This window comes from Argopecten irradians, chromosome 9 (assembly GCF_041381155.1).
Source record: "Argopecten irradians isolate NY chromosome 9, Ai_NY, whole genome shotgun sequence".
In the NCBI taxonomy this organism is placed as follows: Eukaryota; Metazoa; Mollusca; class Bivalvia; order Pectinida; family Pectinidae; genus Argopecten; species Argopecten irradians.
The window spans coordinates 29,596,434-29,619,336 of NC_091142.1; the positions used below are offsets into that span (position 1 = coordinate 29,596,434).

A 22,903-nucleotide genomic window follows, 5' to 3' on the forward strand; every position below is an offset into this window, starting at 1 on the left:
TTTGTAGTCTAATATCAAATCTCCCATTATAAAACTGTAAAACTAAAAATGTTTGTGAGTTTTAGTTCTGTCTTTCTTTCATGTCTTTCAACACTTCAGTCATAAGAACTATTATTACAATTGTATTTTAAACAAATTTTATTGTTTGTAAATCACTGGATCCATAGCATCATGTAAACCACAAATGTTTCTGCATAATAAAGATGTCACAGAAATCTATATGTAAGGGATTGAATCAATACCACATTGTTAAAAGCTGGTTGTAAATGTATAAATGTCTATAACGTATTTACCCGCTTTGGTCCTCCAGGCATCCTCCTCAAGTCCCCTAAGTAGCGAGGGCAGCACAAGTTTGACACCGTGGGCCGTCAACATCTTCATCACCGCTTTAGCAGTAAAATCTGCTGCCTGTTACAAATGATACTTTTCTTTACACACAAAAAATACAAAGATTAGATTACTGCAATTAAACCACAAAACATATGGACAAGATTCTCAAAACAGAAAAGCAAGGACGTTATAATCATTTGACTTGGTTTGACTTAACGTCCTATTAACAACAAGGGTTATTAAGGATATGCAAAGTTAAGGAGGTGGAGAAAAGCCAGAATACCAGGGGAAAATCTGCAACTGCCCCACATGGGACTTGAACTGTGTATCCAGACTTAAAGGGCTTGTGGAATAATATTACATGACATCTTAACCACTTGACCACAATGTCACAATTGACTGACACAGGATGCACAAACAACATCTATGATTGGTTGATGGATTGCAATTGATCACATAAATTGGGGCGGCAATTACAAATCTTCTTTCCTACCTGCAGAGAAGACGTAAGTGATATGTGATAACATTTTAAAACTTTGACATACCTCACGGACGTACTGATTACTGTCCCCGAAGCAGAGAAGACGTAAGTGATATGTGATAACATTTTAAAGCTTTGACATACCTCACGGACGTACTGATTACTGTCCCCGAAGCAGAGCAGAAGATGAGGCAGAATGTTGACTACGTACGGCTCAAACAGCTTTCCCAGCATAGCGCACAGCATCTCATAGGCAAACAGGGCACCTGGTACACACACAGCCAATCATCACACAAATTACAATAATTATACTGTAAAACAACTTTCTTTTGTGCACTTTCATGGTTTTCTGGTTACTAATAAGTCTCAAGTTATAATCAAAACCAACCCAACCCTAGTTTGCACCATGCATAGTATAACCACTTATGCTATATATAGATATGCTCCCATTTTCCACCACTCTTGTTGGCTGATACACTGTCAGATGGAGGACATCGACTCTATGTTTCCATTTTTAGAAAGCATATTGACTCGATGTTTCCATATTTAGAAACACTGAGTCAATATTCCCTATTGTGACGTCACATCTGGGTCGATATTCCTATTTTGATGTCACTCCCAAGTCGATATTACAATTATGACATCATAATATCCCAACGTTGAGTTCTTTGGGAAGATGTACTCGAGCCATTCTCCATGCATTTCTATAGAAGACCTACTTAGCACGAAGCAAACATTTGATATAATTATCATATCTAATATACAAATTAAGGACCATTGTTTTGCCATATGGTGTTATTCTGCCCTCAACGGAGGTCTATTACAGGAGAGATCTATTACAGAACAGACCTTCCCTTCGACGTGGATTTTTCTTGTCTTTGACAGCCTCCTCTAACGTCGACATGATCTCCAGCTGTTTGAGGGACGTGATACCAAGACCTCGGACGAGCCCAGCCAATCCGTACGCTGCTCCTCTCCTCTCTCCATACTTGTCTGACTCCAACAGGAGCTGCATCAGTTTCTGTACAAGCTCCGGAGCATCCTGTTTGATTCCCTGAACCAAGGGAGGTAAGCAATGGGCTACGGCTTCTTGTACCTAAAGAGAAAGATCACATACTGCAATTACATACTGTAAAATTATAATTTTGGTGAGTTCAAATTTTGTTGTGCTCTCCATAACAGTACAGTGGACACGATAGTCTGAATATCTGCATCCACAAATCAACCTATCCAGAATGCGAATTTTTCGAACTGCTGGATTCCATCTGAGACTTCGGTTCAGATTATGAGCATTTCACATGATCTATGTCTGATTACCAAGCTTCCACTGTATATGCTGAAGACATAATTTGTGAATGACTACCTTAACTGATCGAGAACCATGACCCCAAAAGAATGCTCAAAAGATAAACGGACATGGAATGAGTATGATTGACCAAACTTATTACATCACATGGGGGTGGAACCATTCAAACGTTGTCATTTTACTGTCTCAAACTGACATATTCTTTACATTTGTTTACAAGACAGTTGGTGCTTACCTCCTGGGAGGGTGTGGACAGAGCACCAATCAGCTGAGCCATAATTGGTTTGATCTTTGGGTTGTTTTTGTCCAGATGTTTGGCGAGTGATCCCATCAGGATGACGATGCTCTGTCGTACGGCGTCATTACTGGCAGTGTTGGGTGCATTGGCCAGGAATTCTTCAAACACAGGCAACAGTTGAACTACATTCTCCTGCAAATGATAATGGTTTGTTTAATTATCAATGATATATAATAATTAAAGTGAATAGTTGGGCAAAAAAACCCAGTATAAATGGGATCATAGGCCTCTTAAAAGTCCTTACATATCAAAACGAAGGTCAAGTTCTGCTTTAACATTGTCCAGTTTTGACCATTGAAAGTATGGTAAAGCCCAGGGTAAATTAAGCACAGTTCTAAAAATAAATTTGCCTAACTCTTTGAAAGCGAGGCTGAGTGGAAATATCAACATGGACATAGTCAGCCAGGAGGATGTTGTATGATTTCTATAATATAAATTAAATTTTTCTATTCACTTTAAGCGCTGAAAAATCCTTAATTTATGTTGCTTAAGGTATCATTTTAGTTTATAAATGTTTTATGTTTAAAAATATCATGCAAAATTATATTCTTATTTCAATAGGGTCAGATAAGATCTGTTTCTTCTTTATAATCACTCAACTACAAATACTGAAACAAGGAAACTATTATGCAAAATTATATTCTTATTTCAATAGGGTCAGATAAGATCTGTTTCATCTTTATAATCACTCAACTACAAATACTGAAACAAGGAAACTAATTGGAAAGTTATTAGAAAGTCCATATATATAAATGGGCCAAAAATCTAAAAGAATAAGACACATCATTTTTTAGACTATTGCATTAATAACACCTAGATATAGCTTTGATTATAAAGCAGTTTGATATTCAAGATTTAATTTTGAAATCAAAGTTGAAAAAATATATCCTTAAACCTGAATCTTTAAGAAATGAAATTGTGTGACTCACCTTTCCATGGACGTTAATGGCAGCTAGGGCAGCATCTCTCATGTGACTCCTCACTTCCGGTATCCGATCTCCAAGAGCGTTCGGCACATAGAAGCTGAAGAGTTCGATGATTTGGTCCGAGGGAATGAGAGGGGACATGGCCTTGAGTGCGGCGGCCACTCCACTACGAGCCTGCCACTCATCCTGGGGCTGATCCTCCACCAAACGGCCAAAACTGTCCAGTTTAGGTGGCGGTAGCTACACAACGGAACAGATGTCACATTTATCCATAATATGGCAGAACATACAGTAAAACCCCTCTAACTCGAACCCGGATTCCTCGAATACCCCCTATTCGTCGAACTGGTCGTACGGTCCCGACCATCTCCCTATATAATCTATGTAACAAAACCCCGGATAGCTCGAACAGCTATTCGTCGAATACCCCTTATTCCTCGAACAGAAATATGTCCCCGTTTCATCAAATACATAGTATTTACCCATGTATTCGTCGAACAGGTGTTCGGCCCTTGAGATTTTTTACCTATGTCACACCTGACTGCACCGACCGACATGGATAACTGCTTACAATCTTGTGTTTATACAGTTGGCGTGTCAAGCCTTTAGGTCATTCATCAAGGGATTAACGGTGTCATTATTACCTACCTACACGATCACAAGTTGTTGTTTGATGCTAACTTTATTTGATTATTTCAGAAAAGACATTAAGTTATTGGTGTTAATACGAAAATACGGAAGTTGTTGATCCGTGTTAATAGAAAGTACGCGTTGTAAATGCCAAAAGAGGCGGAAGATATTGCTGACGTCCGCCTAATTATAAAAGTTTATTTTTTTAAATTTCTTTGTTGGTTTCATTCGAAAGGCTAGCACAATATTATTATTCGAAAGATGTAAACGATATCAAAAGATACATGTAGAGTATATTTTATCAGTGCGTTCCGTATCTTTTCCCGTAAATTGTATTTTGTAAATTTACTCGTAAACACATGTAACATAGGGCCTAACGTTACACTTTTATATTACTAAAAAGACATCTATAGATATCATATAAAGAGAAGGATACGTTAATCAAAATGTCATTGCCGTGCATTGTTTGACATAGTTTGAGACCGGACATTTTGACTGTCGATCGTGACCAACCTCGGATGAGTCGAATACCCCGTATTCCTCGAACTATTGACCTGGTCCCCTGCTGTTCGAGTTATAGGGGTTTTACTGTATATCACATTTACCCTTAGGATAAGACAGAACAGATATCACATTTAGCATTAGGATAAGACAGAACATATATTACATTTACCCTTAGGATAAGACAGAACATATATCACATTTACCCTTAGGATAAGACAGAACATATATAACATTTACCCTTAGGATAAGACAGAACAGATAGCACATTTACCCTTAGGATAAGACAGAACAAAGAGTGAAGTTTTGCTTTTATTTTATTTTTCCAATATCCTTTTAATTTTTAATAGATTTTCTTCTTATTTTCCCTCAAGCTGTTCAATAGTAGCTGTACCTACATACCAGGTAACATTTTTTTCTAATATTTTGAGATGTACAATAGTAGCTGTACTTACATAAAGCTTTTCCTCGTATTTCCCCTTGAGTTGTTCAATAGTTGCTGTCACATAGTCGTTGTGACATTCAAGCGTCTTCTCAAGGGCCTTGGAGGCGGCGAGACGTACAACTTCCTCTGAGGAAATGACATCATCAATCAATGGTCCAGCCATATCCTCATATGGTTCCTCAAGCATTAAATCCTCAAGTAACCTAGAATACAAAGAACATGGAAAATAATCTCAATATATTAATCAGATTAGATAAGTCTTTTTAGCATAACATTCTTGTTTTTCAAAATCTTTCAACTTATGCATGCATTTACAATGTTCCACATAATTGTAAAGGATTGGTCTCTTGACTTACTGTTGTACCAGGACAGGAGAGAATGTAAAAGTTAGTTGGAAACACTGAACACTAGCTAGATGCTCTACTGATTGACCTACCAGGTAACTGAAGATTGACTCAGTCAAATTCTGCTACATTCCTCCCCCTTTCTTTGTCTTTATCCACGAAGGAACAACAATTCAAAAGTTTGAATTAATTACACCCCAGCTAAATGTACCCTCAATGTTTGAAATAGCAGTTTAAAGGCTTGCCAATTTTGTATTGGAAGGCATAAATATATTGGCCAGACCAGGGTTTGAACCAGGGAACTCTCTGAACACTAGCTGGATGTTCTTCCGATTGAGCTACCTGGTCACGAATGATCGACCCAGTCCAATTTCGCTACATTTTCATCTCATTTTGTATAAATTTGTTGTGATATTATATCATATGCACTATGGAAAAGTAACTGACAAAAGAAGGTTCAATTCTATGAAAAAAAGAAAACAATGAAAGTTGTATGGCCATTCCAGACAATAAGAAAGAGCGTCATGGTGTTATTACCAGATGACAAATGTTCCGTATTCTATTTCCAGCATTTTTTCATTGATATCACAGGAGTCTCACTTCAGTTCCTTTACCAATTGCTGATAAACTTACTTTTCAGCCAACATTTTCACATTGTCATCACCATCAAAGCTGACGACCCAGACTCTCTGAGCGATGGCGATACCAAGGTCAAAGTTGTCGTCTACGTTAGGGAGCACAGGAACAAGACAGGACAAACCCTGTTAAAGTATGCAGCAGTGAAAGTATCTAGTACAAAAACTTCCATTTACAATCAACTAACAATCCAATGAATTTTGCTCTGAAAAATATCTTTAGAAGTTTTGAGATCTCTTACTCTACTTTGAACTTCTATTAATTCATACCAATGCTAAAGTCCTTTAATAGTTTCCTTATTTATGTGCTTTAACAGTCTACTAAACCATGGAATACATCAGACATTTTAATTTCTTTTGGCAGTATAATTCTGCCATGACATATGCATGTTTATATCAGTTAATTATCTCAAAAAAAAATTGTTTTTAGTCTTTAGTATATACCTGTAATACAGAATCCCTCACTGCTGTACATGGTGACTTCAAAGCTTCTAGGAGAACCAGAATTTCCTTCTCCGTCGCCTTACTGCATCCTTCGTCTCCCGAGATACTCTGACAAACCTCAACGAGAGCTGAGGCTGCTAACTGACCGACTTTGGCGATGGACGTGGAAATGACATGGATGAGAAGGCAGAGTAATTGTTGGTGATCCAATAAGGATGGGTCATGCTGAAAAGTTATTTTATTTAAGTTTAAAAATGATATAAAAACAAAACAAATTTCAAGAAAGAATTCTTAGATGTATTTTTTTTAAGTTATGTTATCATCCTTTTTTGTTGTCTGAAATGACCTTGCCATTGAAATATATTCATCAATGCACCAGTTAATAAATTTATCAATCAGCTCATCTTGTATACCAAGCCATGACATCATTATAAAACGTATACTAGATGATAATGTCGTTAGTTCAATGTGTACAAACAATGACATCCTGATTTTTTGCCTACTTCATCAGAATGTTCCTCTTTCCTCATACTAGCATGTAGTTCCATGAGTTTGATGGCTTCCATTTGTGTCCGATCGTCTCCCTTTACCAGAACCGCTCCTTGTCTCAACACAGCCTTCAGCAGATAAAAGATTAAGTTGAACGTTGCTGCAGGAAACAACGCTGTGTCGTCAAACTCGCCGGTCTCCTTTGAAGCCATTGTGAAGAGTTTCCTGACTAAACGGGCTGCCTGGTCCTTAGAAGCCTCCTTGGTCCACTCAGAGTCTACCGCACAGGCTGGGTCCAGGAGACGTACAGTGGAATTACACACCTGTGTACCTAGGGGAGGTAATCATGAGTTTGTCAATGTCATAAATAGATAGAAATAGTATGCTGGGTCTCAAACCTGCTCAATTCAGCAATGATCAAGTTTCACTTATACTTAGCTATGCTTCTAATATTCATTGAAAAACCAACCATAAAATGAAGTCAATTGCAGAATTTTACTAGCAATAAACAGTTGGCATGAATTTAATGTTTAAAATAGCTCATAATATGAAAAATAAACTTACTAATGCAATACACATTTTCTATCGTTCTCATGAGTGACATTCAAATGTTGGTCCTCCTCCCTAAAATTTGGAAATTTTAATATTATTTCCTTCATTTGTTCTATTTAGTGGCCTACCTAGTAATTTGTCCTCAAACGATGAAAGGCCGAGTTGGATGAAAGTTTTAGTGACTTGAGGTGCTGCCAATGGGGATACAAACAGTGGTGTCAAACAACCACATAACTCCCGCATGTAGCCATTGATGGCAGTCTGGTTACCGTAGATACAGGCCTCAAGGATCTGGCAGCTACAGCAGACGGCACTGTTATACTGTCAGGAAAAGAGTAAAAAATTAAATCAGATAATCAAATTTATTCATAAAAAATATACATTATGGTCATCATGACAAAAAATTAACATTTCATAATAAAACAAACATTAGCTTTTGTAAGGATGATTGTTTTAAAATTTACTAATTTTTTTTTAAATATACGTCAAATTACTGAAATTTCAAACTTGAAAAAAGAAACATATGGCAAAAATGTCAATCAAACACAACTGATATTTAAATGGTTAGATAATTCACAGATTACTGTAAACACCTTTTATCTTCTTGGTTGGATAAGTAAAACCATAGTTATACAATATTATACCTGCGTTAATCTCTTGCGTATTTCAGATTCTTTCTGTAAACAAGCCTGCAGCTGCTCCTCTTGTTTCTTGGTCAGTTTCAAAGGTTTTTCGGTCTTCCCTTTCTTCTTTTCAAGTTCCTGAAATGTCATTATTTTAATTAATATTTTTCATAAGGTTTAATTGTTTTGCTATTTTTATTTGTAGAAATTATTGATATTTATGAATGAAATATCAAAACATTTAAAGCACAAATATGAAAGACTATTTATACTAGACTTACACCCAGTTATGTTACCATGTGGATAAATGTCTTTGGGAAAACTAAGTATTTATAGAGGTATCAACCTTATATCTAATCAATATACATTATTGGTTTGACCAAATTAACCAAATTGATTGGTTTGGTTTGACCAAATTAACATCTTATTAACAGACAGGGTGATTTAAGGAAGTAAAAAAAATACCAGGTTCTCGAGGTTTAGGAGGTAAAAGAAGGTCAAAGAACCCGGAGAAAAACCATTGACTAGCCGTCAGTAACTGGCAACTGCCCTCTGTGGGTTTCAAACTCACGACCCAGAGATGGAGGGCTTGTGGAAATATGTTTGACTATCTTTCCACCCGGCCACCGCTCAAATATAATGATGCAAAATCCAAACATAGAGTAGGTATTTTATTGTAATATCCCAAACTGAATCAAGTCTTCCTCTGATAAGATTCCTGCTTACCTTTCTCAGTTTTGTCCTTGGTAAGATTCCTGCTTACCTTTCTCAGTTTTATCCTTGGTAAGATTCCTGCTTACCTTTCTCAGTTATAGCCTTGGTAAAATTCCTGCTTACCTTTCTCAGTTTTATCCTTGGTAAGATTCCTGCTTACCTTTCTCAGTTATATCCTTGGTAAGATTCCTGCTTACCTTTCTCAGTTTTATCCTTGGTAAGACTTCTGCTTACCTTTCTCAGTTCTATCTCTGGTAAGATTCCTGCTTACCTTTCTGAGTTCTATCACTGGTAAGATTCCTGCTTACCTTTCTCAGTCCTACCTCTGGTAAGATTCCTGCTTACCTTTCTCAGTTTTATCCTTGGTAAGATTCCTGCTTACCTTTCTCAGTTCTATCTCTGGTAAGATTCCTGCTTACCTTTCTGAGTTCTATCACTGGTAAGATTCCTGCTTACCTTTCTCAGTCCTACCTCTGGTAAGATTCCTGCTTACCTTTCTCAGTTTTATCCTTGGTAAGATTCCTGCTAACCTTTCTCAGTTCTATCTATGGTAAGATTCCTGCTTACCTTTCTCAGTTTTATCCTTGGTAAGATTCCTGCTTAACTTTCTCAGTCCTATCTCTGGTAAGATACCTGCTTACCTTTCTCAGTTTTATCCTTGGTAAGATTCCTGCTTACCTTTCTCAGTTCTATCTCTGGTAAGATTCCTGCTTACCTTTCTCAGTCCTATCTCTGGTAAGATTCCTGCTTACCTTTCTCAGTTCTATCTCTGGTAAGATTCCTGCTTACCTTTCTCAGTTCTATCTCCGGTAAGATTCCTGCTTACCTTTCTCAGTTCTACCTCTGGTAAGATTCTTGTTTACCTTTCTCAGCTCTATCCTTGGTAAGATTCCTGCTTACCTTTCTCAGTTATATCCTTGGTAAGATTCCTGCTTACCTTTCTCAGTTTTATCCTTGGTAAGATTCCTGCTTACCTTTCTCAGTTCTATCTCTGTTAAGATACCTGCTTACCTTTCTCAGTTTTATCCTTGGTAAGATTCCTGCTTACCTTTCTCAGTTTTATCCTTGGTAAGATTCCTGCTTACCTTTCTTCAGTTATATCCTTGGTAAGATACCTGCTTACCTTTCTCAGTTTTATCCTTGGTAAGATTCCTGCTTACCTTTCTCAGTTTTATCCTTGGTAAGATTCCTGCTTACCTTTCTCAGTTATATCCTTGGTAAGATTCCTGCTTACCTTTCTCAGTTCTATCTCTGTTAAGATACCTGCTTACCTTTCTCAGTTTTATCCTTGGTAAGATTCCTGCTTACCTTTCTCAGTTATATCCTTGGTAAGATTCCTGCTTACCTTTCTCAGTTATATCCTTGGTAAGATTCCTGCTTACCTTTCTCAGTTTTATCCTTGGTAAGATTCCTGCTTACCTTTCTCAGTTTTATCCTTGGTAAGATTCCTGCTTACCTTTCTCAGTTTTATCCTTGGTAAGATTCCTGCTTACCTTTCTCAGTTTTATCCTTGGTAAGATTCCTGCTTACCTTTCTCAGTTTTATCCTTGGTAAGATTCCTGCTTACCTTTCTAAGTTTTATCCTTGGTAAGATTCCTGCTTACCTTTCTCAGTTTTATCCTTGGTAAGATTCCTGCTTACCTTTCTCAGTCCTACCTCTGGTAAGATTCCTGCTTACCTTTCTCAGTTTTATCCTTGGTAAGGTTCCTGCTTACCTTTCTAAGTTCTATCTCTGCCATTTGCTCCTTGTAAGAGTAAAGCTTGTTTTCTCGTTTGATATTGGTTTCTTTGGTCTCCGCTTTTTCAAAGCTGCAATGACAAGAATCGACAAATGATTCAGATAAGAACAGATAACAGACCTCTTCTAAACTATAAAGCCTTATTGGCTCAGAAATGTTTCAAAGAATAGTCATGTCCACAAATATCTTCCAAACTAGCAATACAACTGTTGTTAGTTCAAAAATATACTGCTGCTAGCTTTGAGATAACTTTTACAGGAACAACCCTGCCAATATATTTCTTCCAACCTAGTCATGACAGCCTTGCTAGCACAGACAGCTCCCTGTAATAACCATACATAAGTATCCCCTACCTAGCCATTAAAGCCTTGTTGTAGAGCTCGCCCTCTGGACACAGGAAGGTCTGGTACTCCTCCACTGTAATGGTCACTAGCTCGGGTTGCCCTAACATCTGTGTTAGGTACTCTAGTACAGGGGGCATCACCAGGTCTGGAGCGATCCGAACCAAGGTGGACAGGGCAGACTGGACACTCTGAAACAGAACAATAATAAATTACTGCATAGTTGTTAAATTTTCACAGGTGTGAAATTTTGCGAATTTGAATGGATCCATGAATAAAGTGAAATTAAAACCGTCGTGAACATTAGCAAATACAGTCACATCTGCTCTAAAGACAGCCTATCTATAGCGATCAGTTTTTAGACTCCCCATGTTTATTAACTATATAATGACACTGCCCATAACGGCGACCTGTCTAATGTTGCTAACGACTGGTCATTTTATCTTGCACCTTTGACAGGGAAATCTCACATGATACCCAGTACTAGATTTTTCTATCTCGTTCGATCTGTCTGGTACTTTTACGTGATTTTAGGCGGAATTTTATGCCATTCATGTAACAGTCGGCGCATTTGACGTCATACTCTGGAATCGGTTACGTCATACGCGTGAGATAATCAATAATATAGAATTATGTGCATTTGGTCATTTACCATGCATTGTTTGGTTGTTGTTTTTAATTATGAAAACAGTATGTACCGATTGATCATCGTTTTTCCTTGATATAATTGAACTATATTTTTACGCAAAATGAGTTGACTGAAATCAAAGCGCAGATGAAATGTTTGAACCAGGAGGCCCAAGACCGGATAATTTTAAACTCTGAACCCATACACAGATGGGTTTTGTTTTGTTTTAGAAGCGTGAGAAAAACAGGAGGCCTGTATCGCTCACCTGGTTTGTAATGCCAAGTAAAATTCTGAATACAGGATCATTGTTTCATTTTTGAAGGAATTTAAAATATTACCTCTAAATTCCCTGTTGGGCCCTACTCTTTTTGTTCAGAGCCAATATTTATACAAACTCTGTTCCCCTTCCCCGAAAGATTTTTCTGGCCAAATTTGCTTAGAATCCATGCAGAACTCTATGACTAGTAGCGATTTAAAAGATTTGCCTCCATTTCCTCTATTGGGCCCCACCCCTCTTGCCCCCAGGGGGTCAGAGCCAAAATTTATACAAACTCTGTTCCACTTCCCCCAAGGATGTTTCTGGGCAAATTTGGTTAGAATCGATGCGGAACTCTATGACTAATAGCGTTTGAATGGAAATGTTGACGGACAGACGGACGGGGGACGGACGGACGCCGCGCCATGACATAAGCTTCAGGCCAGGTAAGCTAATAATATTGAAACCCCATATTGAAACAGAACTGTTTCATTTTCTTGGTAAATTTCGATTTTCTATCTATATTTTATCCCCAAGAACATTCATTGTGAGCTTTACCTTGTCCAATGCTTGCCCAGTTTTCACCATATCTAGCAGAGTGTTAAGATGTTTGGAGATGAAGTTACGGGCATCAAGTTTAACGTGATATAAGATGTCTGTCCAAGCTGATTCATTTGCATAAACTGAAACATTAAACAATATAACACGTGATATGATACAGAACTTAATTATAACAAATAGTGAAAACAACAAAAGTCTTCCTGGGCTTATGGTGGGTACAATTAAATAACTTGAGAAGATTAAACTCCCAGACAAAAATATACAAAAGTACAAAAGAGTCACCTATACTGGGGTGGTGTGATGATAAAATAGTCGCCATGGCAATAGCTTCAGCGTCCTTCAGGTCGACCTTCTCCACAGATGTCAAGGTCATCAGTGCTCTAGCAACTCTTGTTGGTGACACATACTTGTTTGGATCATAATTCTCCTTCTCTTCATCCAGAGTCTCAGGGTCAATAAACTAACAAAACGACAGAAGTCTCAGGGTCAATAAACTAACAAAACGACAGAAGCAGCATACATTAATCCAGAGTCTCAGGGTCAATAAACTAACAAAACGACAGAAGCAGCATACATTAATCCAGAGTCTCAGGGTCAATAAACTAACAAAACGACAGAAGCATCATACATTAATCCAGAGTCTCAGGGTCAATAAACTAACAAAACGACAGAAGCATCATACATTAATCCAGAGTCTCAGGGTCAATAAACTAACAAAACGACAGAAGCATCATACATTAATCCAGAGTCTCAGGGTCAATAAACTAACAAAACGACAGAAGCATCATACATTAATCCAGAGTCTCAGGGTCAATAAACTAACAAAACGACAGAAGCATCATACATTAATCCAGAGTCTCAGGGTCAATAAACTAACAAAACGACAGAAGCATCATACATTAATCCAGAGTCTCAGGTCAATAAACTAACAAAACGACAGAAGCAGCATACATTAATCCAGAGTCTCAGGGTCAATAAACTAACAAAACGACAGAAGCAGCATACATTAATCCAGAGTCTCAGGGTCAATAAACTAACAAAACGACAGAAGCAGCATACATTAATCCAGAGTCTCAGGGTCAATAAACTAACAAAACGACAGAAGCATCATACATTAATCCAGAGTCTCAGGGTCAATAAACTAACAAAACGACAGAAGCATCATACATTAATCCAGAGTCTCAGGGTCAATAAACTAACAAAACGACAGAAGCATCATACATTAATCCAGAGTCTCAGGGTCAATAAACTAACAAAACAACAGAAGCATCATACATTAATCCAGAGTCTCAGGGTCAATAAACTAACAAAACGACAGAAGCATCATACATTAATCCAGAGTCTCAGGGTCAATAAACTAACAAAACGACAGAAGCATCATACATACTGCAAACCAACTTATTTTTCAGTGCAATTTATTTCTGTGTACTTTGCAGGAGATAAGAGATAAAAAAAACCCAGTAAATTACAAGTTACTACAAGAGTACAATAGACTCTGACAAAGTCTTCTATGTTTTGTTTTTAGGAAGAATTATTTTCAAAATTTACATATAGATTGAACTACCCGTTATTTTTTAAACATACAAGCTGTACATTTTAATTCTTTGTTTTGGTGTTTGTAAAGAAGATAAAAGTCGTTTCTCAACTTGCTGACTTGAACAGGTGTAAAGAATTACAATCCATAGTGATTGGTAAGGTAATCATTTAAATGCAGTGTAATAGACATTTTGATAAGCTAGAAAATCGGACGAAAATTGCTACTCACTTTGTGATTGGCTAAAAAGACTTTCAGCTGTTCTAGGAGAGCCAATGATATTGCAGTACCACCTAAAATTCCAAGTAGACGTTTGACAGACGCAGCAGTGGCCTTCCTCACCTCCCAAGACTTGTGCATCAGACAGTGAACAATGGCTTTGTAATATGGTCTGACATAAAGAAAGTCCTCGTAATAAAACATTACAATATAACTTGTCAAAGCCCATCCTCAATACACGAGGGGTTACTATCACTGACGTTATCCACGCTTAGACTATCTCATAGTTAAACTGGAGGCAAAAGAGTTGACACAAATAATTTGATCCTTTGATGTACATCAGGTTTTTTTTCTACTGAACTGTCTCCAGTTTTACTATGAGATAGTCCAGGGGTGGATATTATGTCAGTGATACTAACTCCTGGATTATCAAGGATGGTCAAAACCAGCCCTTGTCTAATTTGAATTTCTGTGAATTCTGGTATTATTCCTGCTATAATGACTAAATATGCTTGTTCCAGTGCCATCCGTTTCAGACAAGTTAGACTGTACAATATTTCTTCACAATATAGATACTACATAAATGTCATATCAATCTTGTAGAGATTGTTAGCTATGTTCACTTTACATTCATTGAATCACTTGGGTTATCTACTGTTGAGATCTCCATACACATGTAGTAGTTGGTAGAGCAGTAAAGCGTCTCCTCCCTGGACTGGTTCAATAGTCAGTTTCCCAAGAAAACCTTCTGCTTCATCACGTTTAATATTTCATGATTTAAAAAGTTTAGCACTGATTTTTAAAACTCTTTCAGAAAAAATGTTACAGCCAGCAAACTGATTTGGATTTTGGAATGTCATGAAATTTGACAGTGTGAACTAATTTCTTACTTTGATACTTTTTCTGTCATCTTCTGTGGATATTCAGAAATGAGTTTCTCCGACAGGGTTATGAGACTTGGTAGAGCTGAAACAAAACAGAGAAAGGCTATCAAGTAAAATAATTTATCAGCATATCATGCATTCACTATTGATGAACACATGTATTGAAAGTTTGTGGATTTTAGCTATGGTTTTCCTGTTATGTTATTTCAATGGAGTCAGAGATTTCAACTATTGAAAAAAAAATTACTTTCGTGTGCATTTAAATTTCATTTATTTTGAAGATCATGAATATTATTTGTTATAAAATTGTTCTGATCATATAAAGTAGAACCAAATGCCACTAAATCATGAAATTAAATAGCTGTGTAATAGTCATCATACCTGAAAAAGCAAAATGAAGTCGCCTTAAAAAGAAGTAAATTTAATTTGTACACATTAAAATTTTGAGATCTGGCTATAAAAGTACATGTAATTAATCAATAACTTATTATTTTGCAGATCAAAATTTTGCAGCCATTTCAATGATCCCACAATATGGCGCGTGTACTGATTGTAAGGTCATGTGTTTGCGAGCACAACATCATACTTTTTGGAGAACATGGCGTGAATTGCGCTAAAATAATAATGATGTAACAATCGATACCTACCCGCAAGGGAGACAACTCTGTTATATGCAAAGAGAGAATTTATTAAAGTCCTATTATGCTTTCACCAAACTTTGCTAAAATATACATTAACATCCCTTATGGAAGGTTCTTCATTTGGTTTCTTTCCAATGAAGATAATTACGCAATAATCAATTAGTAAAGAATTCTTAAAATAGAACGGGTTGATTTGCATAGTTAAAAATACCTCGTGTATACGTATATGTTCGATATCCGGATATAGTAAACAAAACAACCATGGCCGAGACAGAGGGCAGTTTTGAGGAAACGGTGAGCAATACCATGTTCTATAATTGTTTTAGTATATGATACATATTAGATTTCACAGATTATAAATGTGTCTTGTCAAAGGTTACATATAGTTTATATTAAGCTTAATACAAAATACGTATTAATCGAAAAATAGTGGAAGTAAATAGTGAAATGCATACATGGGGCACCATATGGGGTATTTTATCGTATAAATATAAACACGTGGCCGTGTCAATTTTGGTGATGATCGGAACGTGCACGTGGTGAAGAACGGACCCATGTGTGTTCGCCGACACGTATTTGGCGAGTCTTCAGTGCGTTCGCCATGCACGATGTTGAAGTTTGTTAAGGAAATTCCACTTTTTGTGTGCCTACGCATGCGTACTAGATTGTTTTAGCTCTGGGGCGGAACTACTGATTTCCCCCTCTCCGAAGAGGGGTTTTCTATTGTTTTTTAAAAACATGGAAATGTTGGCCATTTTTTATTAGCGGATATTTTCATAAGGATATATGCTCTACAATTCAGCAAAGTTTGGTACTTAATGACGATATTTTTTCACCCCAAAACATAATGGGGCTTTAAAGGAAATGAATACCTTCTTCATTGGCCTGCTGTAAGTACCGGTCATTGAGGAATAACTGTTTCTGACTGTCCAGCACTGTTGACCAGAATGGTCCAAGTTTGTTCTCTGCCAAATAAATGTTTAACTAATTTCAATATCTGTCTACCTCATTTTAAAGCAAAATTTAATGTAAATATTTCAAAGGCAACATAAATTGAACACTGAAATTTTTAACTCAAAATTACTTTCTGTCATATAAACTTAAGAATGAATGAAACAATACTAGACCATATTTGTCATTTTTTATTCTTTATGACATGATAAATAAATTTCTTTAATCTTCATGACACATCAGTATTTCCTTTTTTATTTCTTATACTTTTTTCAAATATTATGAGACAAATCCTAAAAGATAGAGTCTGAAATTTTTTTTACCTATCTGAATATCAACCAATGAAATCTGTGCAAGTATGCATGATGCTGAGACAGCCTCGGTAACCAGCTGGATCTGACTTGATTGGCTGTTGGCTTTTTCTATGGTTTGTATTAGTAATGGTACCATGCCTGCTGCCTGGGGTAAAGTATCACCTGTAAATAGACACAGGGGAAAGAGTATTAATGAGATTTTCTGCTCAAAAAGCAACTAGTCAAGACATGCTTTTACATCTCGACACATATTTCTATGCAAGATACCGAAAAGTTAAACAATGACCAAATGCCAGTTATAAAGCCTTGTGTTTGAAAACTTAAAATTTTTTACTGCTTAGGTTGAAATTGTCCAGTATCACTCCAAACGCTAGAAAGATTCTATTTATCTTGTTGTCTTGACAAAATAGAGACCAAAATAGAGATGTTATCTGAAGAACTGAACAGTTACTACAAGAGTACAATAGACACCGACAAAGTCTTCTATGTTTTGTTTTTAGGAAAAACTATTTTCAAAATTTACATATAAATTGAACGACCCGTTTGCTTTTTATAATATATTTTAGCACCAAAAAATTAGGCTCTTCAGGACCATATTGTATACCTATATATTTATGAAGATGATAAACAGATATAGCAATGTCTAATATTCAGCATAATGGAAAACGTCATAAACATATCTCCCTTTATCTCCTGACTTACCGTGAAAAGCAGTGTTCATACATTGAAGGTAGGCGTTTCTAACGTTAGATGTGGATGATTTCAGTGTAACTCCTTTCTGTAAAATTAACATATCGCACAAAGAAATTAACAACATTCTTGAATATTTCAAAGTTTTGAAACTTATCATGCAATGAAATAAGAGAGGACAAACTTCAGAATGTATTACAAAGGCCATTTTCGATAATACGGTTTGACCGGTTGGAAGAAGTTGTTCATTTATCAATTAAAGGTGGACCTGGCGATTTTATTATGTTTTCAGACGAGCTTTGACAACGCTCTTACAGGCCTGTATAAAAAACTGCAGGTCAGTCAGGATTTATACATGAAATAATTACTTTAACAAACGGTCAAACTGGTTGTTCCAAATATACGAAAAACGGCCCTAGTCACCAGTTTATTTTAAAACTTGTGTTGTTTTCGTGGTTGCTATAAGACCACAAATATAAAAAAAAACAGACTTTGTCTTCACATAATTGTCACTATTGCTCCATCAGCTTATCACAAATATTCACATCCACAAAACGATATCAAAACTTCAAAACAGAAAAGAAAGTACACACAAATATTTCCTGTAATACAGTAACAAGAATGCAGCCTAACCAGTTAGTATGATCTTACCTTGAACCACTCCATCAGTTTATCTGGTACACTAGTGTAGAACTTAGCACACCACAGCGACATCATGGCCAGGGCATGAACCAGAGTCCCTTCGTGGACTGAAGCCAAAAATGAGGAATTATATTCTCAAGATTTCTCGCTATGGTTGAAAAAACCCTTATCAGTAAAATATATGCCATAAGAGCCAGATCACGAAAATTTTAATACTACTACTTTCATTTCTACTTTAATTCATGAACATGTTGAACCATACAAAAAACAGTGGAGCTGTTCCATCGTGGACTGAAGCCAAAAATGAGGGATTATATTTTCAAGATTTCTCGCTATGGTTGAAAAAACTTTTATCAGTAAAATATATGCCATAAAAGTGAGATCACAAAAATTTGAATACTACTTTTCTCCTTTCTACTTTAATTCACGAACATGTTGAACCATACAATAAACAGTGGAGTTGACTTACCTTCCTGTTGTAACATGGGGATGAACTTCTCTGTGACGGTATCACTCAGAGATTGTAGTGCATAGGCCCCACTGGCGGTACAGTGACTGGCGTTACCGATCGCCTGTAACACACTGATCCTCTGGTCCGCTGATGTAAGCTTCCCCTCGGATCCTACAAACAGAAAGAACTCAATTAAAATGATAACATATTGTAAATCTGGATAGATTCTCAAAGACAATGATTCGAAGCTAAGAGCAACTCCAATACATCACAGGGGCATTATTTGCTAGCAATGACAAAGAAAATTCTTTTTCCAATACTTGTCAGGGTTATCCCATGGTTGCTAGTAAGGCTGTGGATTGTCTAACATGTGGCGATTCGATCCAATCCACGATTCAGGGGTGACAATTCACAGATCGGACCACGAATCACCAGTTAGATACAAGCAAAAGATTCAATTGAAGTAAAACTGTTTTTATTGATAAATCAATAATGGTTTTATATATTGATAAATGTTTGATTGATAATAAAACCAATTTTAGCAGTTTCCGTATCATTAAGCAATAGAGTTACAGGTGCAGTACAGCAGGATTCAGTCACTGTAACTGTAAAAAAATCAAATCATTTGAATTTTGAAATGACATCATCTCAAAAATACTACTGCACATCAATTACAGCATGAATCAAAGTCAAACCATCTGTGAACTGGTACACTGCATATAAATTATCATGGTAAGGCATAAATCACAATATCAAAACATTTCATTGTTACTTTTATTTTGGTCAAATACAGAAAAACAATGAGATTAAGAAAAAAAAATATCTAAAATCTATTAGAGTAGTTACAATTCAATTTGGTTCTAGGCGTAAAGCTTTTATTTTTAATCAGGTGTTTTATGATTTTGACTCATAATTAGCCTATCTTTCGTTTTTGACATGTGGTTCACATCTAGTCCGCTTAACCAGCCTATATTATTAGGCTTTTTTTTTTTTTTTTTTTGCCTAATATATAGTCAGCTCGCGGTACCTCTTAAAAATGTGAAATCGTAGGACAGATTTGGCCTATGCTACGTGAGCGGCATATTTCTAATATATCGTCCATGCATTGTCGGGAAAACGTACACATACCTATATATTGGGATCTTATGTACTCCACTGCCCCCATGTTACATCCCATTTATGAAATTAAACAACTCTGCACAATGAAATACTTCCGAGACCCTTCTATTTCACACATTTGTAATGGCCGCTGTATACACATTTAGTAGAGCAAACGGTAGCCAATCAACGTCGCTTCCGGTTTTATTTTTAAAAAATCACGTGAAAGATAAACAAAATGCTAGCCAGTTAGAGTTTTTATGGTGAAATTATGGTTGACATACACGACATGTTTAACACGACCATCGCTGGTACTGCATCACTTTCGCGATATTCACGTTGCATATACATGTAGCATATACACAGTAGCATTTTGTTTATCTTTCAACTACACATGGTTTTTTAAAAATAAAACCAGAAGCGACGTTGATTGGCTACCGTTTGATCTACTAAATGTGTATACGGCGGCCATTGCAAATGTGTGAATTAGAAGGGTTTAGCGGACTAGTTCACATCTGCAGTAGGCCTACTCAGATGCCTAATATAATATATTCATATTTTTATATATTTCCGACCCGTAATGAAAACGAAATCGATAATAATCTTTTACATCTCTAGAATTCAATAATTATGTTTTATCATTATTATTTTATGAAGAATTCACAACATTACATCGAAGCGTGGGTACGCAAATAACATGTGGCTAGCTTTACTTCACGCAGCTCTTGTGTACTTCCGGTCTACTTCAAAGTGAAAACATCGATGATATTCAGAATTTAGTGTACATTCTTTCACATTTTTGAGCTATGACAGCATTAGATGGTATTATTTTTTTGCTTTTGAAAGATCGTGATCCACAAATATCAGGAGTAACGAATATTCGTATCCGATCTTTCTCAATAATTCGTGAATAATCAAGTACTTGGATACTCGTTACAGCCCTAGTTGCTAGGGAAAAGATGACGTCATTGATACAAGCAGACTTTTGTCGAGGACGTCATTAATTTTGATACATTGCAACGTCTCTGTGATGTCAACGTCAAAATCTTTCATTCCAGTTGACATATCCCTGTCCACTTGACAGACCCATGTAAGATTCTACTAATCTTACAGATGGAGTGGGCAGAGCAGGACAGGACAAAACATAACATCTTGGCTTGCTTGATCTAATTTCATCCAAAAAACTGAAGAACAGGAAATTAACTTTTGATTGGCCTTACCATTGAGGATACCAAACAGGTGACTGACAAGCTTCTCCACCGCTTCTGTATCACTACACTGTACAGCAAGGTTCTTAAAGGCAGTAACGGCCTCAGCTCTTGTAGCAGGATCCTTCGAACATATTTGTACTGAAAGAAAATCCATAACATTTAAGGGAAAATTGCTCTATAATGAAATTTTCTTTCTCATATTTGTATTATACAGTCAAACCTGCAATAGCGGACACCTCTATATAGCGGACACCTGTCCATAACGGACAGTGCTTGGAATCCCCAACAAAAATCACTATATAAACGTCATGTATATAGCGGACACCTCCTCAATGCAGACAACGGACACTAAATTTAGTCTGTAAGTCGGTAAAATTTCCATATAATGGACACAAATAAATTTTCCGAACGTCGGTACTTTCACTCGAAAAAAAATAAGCTTTCAGTAGAAGTTAGAGTACATAAATATACAGTTTAGTGGACACAAAAAGACATTGTTTTTTAATGAAAATCACTATGAATTGAATGTGTATAGCGGACACTTTCTATGAAGAAAGCGGACACTTAGATTTAACCTGAAGACAGTAAATATTCTATAATACAAACAGCGAACATCTTATTTTGAACCTGTGCATCAGTAAAACAACAAAGGAAGCCATATCGGCAATGTTCTTCAATGTTAGTCAATTAGAGTTATTTCCCTTACGTCACCTTTCGTAACGCTCTGGGGTTTGCATTATATCTGTGTTGGAATATACACCTTCGGGACTCGTGTGGTGTGAACCATTGTTTGTATAGCGACTTTTTGATGTCAGCCAGTTCACGACTACATGTGTTCACACATTTGTTTTGACTGAAATAACAAAGATTCAAGACAGCGTGGACGTTTCACTCGGCTCATTAACAATGTGTTTAGAACAATTACATGTACGGACCAATGAGTGGCGAAAAGATTGAATCTTCAAAGATATTGTCAACCCCAAATGGAAATTTTTGAACGCACCCAAACATCGATTTTCTCATTTTGTGTCACTATTTATTTGGGATTTTACAAACACAGACGATATTATGGCTTGTTCAAAACCTTCACGAAAGGCACTGTCCTTAGAGCAACGTGTAGACATTATTAGGTAGAAATTGATCATAGGTTAATCTATCTTAATTAAAGTGCGGAAATAATGTTAAATTAAACAAATCATTCATTAATATTAATTTATACGAAAGAGTTGTTTTATTTATCTGAAGATGTTATAAATTATTTGTCCTGAATAACCTTGCTTTTTTTTTATTTCATATGCAGTATATATAGCTGAAAGTGAATAAGAAAAATACAATTTATCAAATAACAGTTTCAGATTCATTTTTCTCTGATTTGATTGAAATGAAAAATATAAATATACTGTACATATTCCTTTAAATAATAATTATGTTACTATTCATTTATTCCAAAATGAACCAAATGAAAAGAAAGATTGCTTAGGTTGAACCGCTCGTCAAAACACTGACCTCTATATAAAGGACACTTCTCTATAAAGGACACTTTAGCCTTGTCACCTGGGTGTCCTTTATACACAGGTTTGACTGTATTTACAGTTAAGTACAGGTAGAACCAGTTAAAATGTGCTGATTTTTCTATAAAGAAAATAAGGGCTTGATTGATTGACTAATTAATTCAAATATCTGAATGTCGAACATTTGAGGGGAAAATTCAATACAAACAGGGTATGCTCTTGATTTTATCATTCAAACAATAAAAATTCCTCTTAATCATAAAAGGTTTTGACATTATAAATACCTCCGAGTGGTTTGGACAGCTCCTGTGCATACTGCCTCAAGTCCAGACTCTGACCAATAATCATGTATCCTACAGCTGAAACACAAGACAGGTAAGATAAAGTTCAGGGAATCCTGGACAGACTATATATCATAAAGTAATGAAACACAAGGGCTCATACAGAAAAGAATCCGATTCTGGCATAAATCACTCACATCCACAACTGGATTGTGTTGTCATTAGTTTCATTA

The 22,903-nt window shown here is 36.3% G+C and overlaps 1 protein-coding gene across 1 annotated transcript in view; it reads right to left on the reverse strand.

Moving 5' to 3' along the window:
• LOC138332017 (stalled ribosome sensor GCN1-like) overlaps window positions 1–22,903 on the reverse strand; it is a 52,426-nt gene that overhangs the window by 25,027 nt on the left and 4,496 nt on the right. The window contains exons 10-33 of the mRNA XM_069279942.1: window positions 22,674–22,748; window positions 20,888–21,016; window positions 18,588–18,740; window positions 18,128–18,225; window positions 17,489–17,564; window positions 16,796–16,948; window positions 16,394–16,486; window positions 14,887–14,962; window positions 14,009–14,168; window positions 12,526–12,703; window positions 12,241–12,365; window positions 10,811–10,989; window positions 10,434–10,527; window positions 8,026–8,142; window positions 7,510–7,702; window positions 6,844–7,160; window positions 6,341–6,565; window positions 5,895–6,022; window positions 4,928–5,120; window positions 3,345–3,581; window positions 2,353–2,547; window positions 1,661–1,907; window positions 956–1,077; window positions 294–408 (exon numbers count right to left, since the gene is read on the reverse strand). Coding sequence (XP_069136043.1) covers window positions 294–408; window positions 956–1,077; window positions 1,661–1,907; window positions 2,353–2,547; window positions 3,345–3,581; window positions 4,928–5,120; window positions 5,895–6,022; window positions 6,341–6,565; window positions 6,844–7,160; window positions 7,510–7,702; window positions 8,026–8,142; window positions 10,434–10,527; window positions 10,811–10,989; window positions 12,241–12,365; window positions 12,526–12,703; window positions 14,009–14,168; window positions 14,887–14,962; window positions 16,394–16,486; window positions 16,796–16,948; window positions 17,489–17,564; window positions 18,128–18,225; window positions 18,588–18,740; window positions 20,888–21,016; window positions 22,674–22,748 — 3,678 coding nt within the window. The remainder of the gene's footprint in view (window positions 1–293; window positions 409–955; window positions 1,078–1,660; window positions 1,908–2,352; window positions 2,548–3,344; window positions 3,582–4,927; window positions 5,121–5,894; window positions 6,023–6,340; window positions 6,566–6,843; window positions 7,161–7,509; window positions 7,703–8,025; window positions 8,143–10,433; window positions 10,528–10,810; window positions 10,990–12,240; window positions 12,366–12,525; window positions 12,704–14,008; window positions 14,169–14,886; window positions 14,963–16,393; window positions 16,487–16,795; window positions 16,949–17,488; window positions 17,565–18,127; window positions 18,226–18,587; window positions 18,741–20,887; window positions 21,017–22,673; window positions 22,749–22,903) is intronic.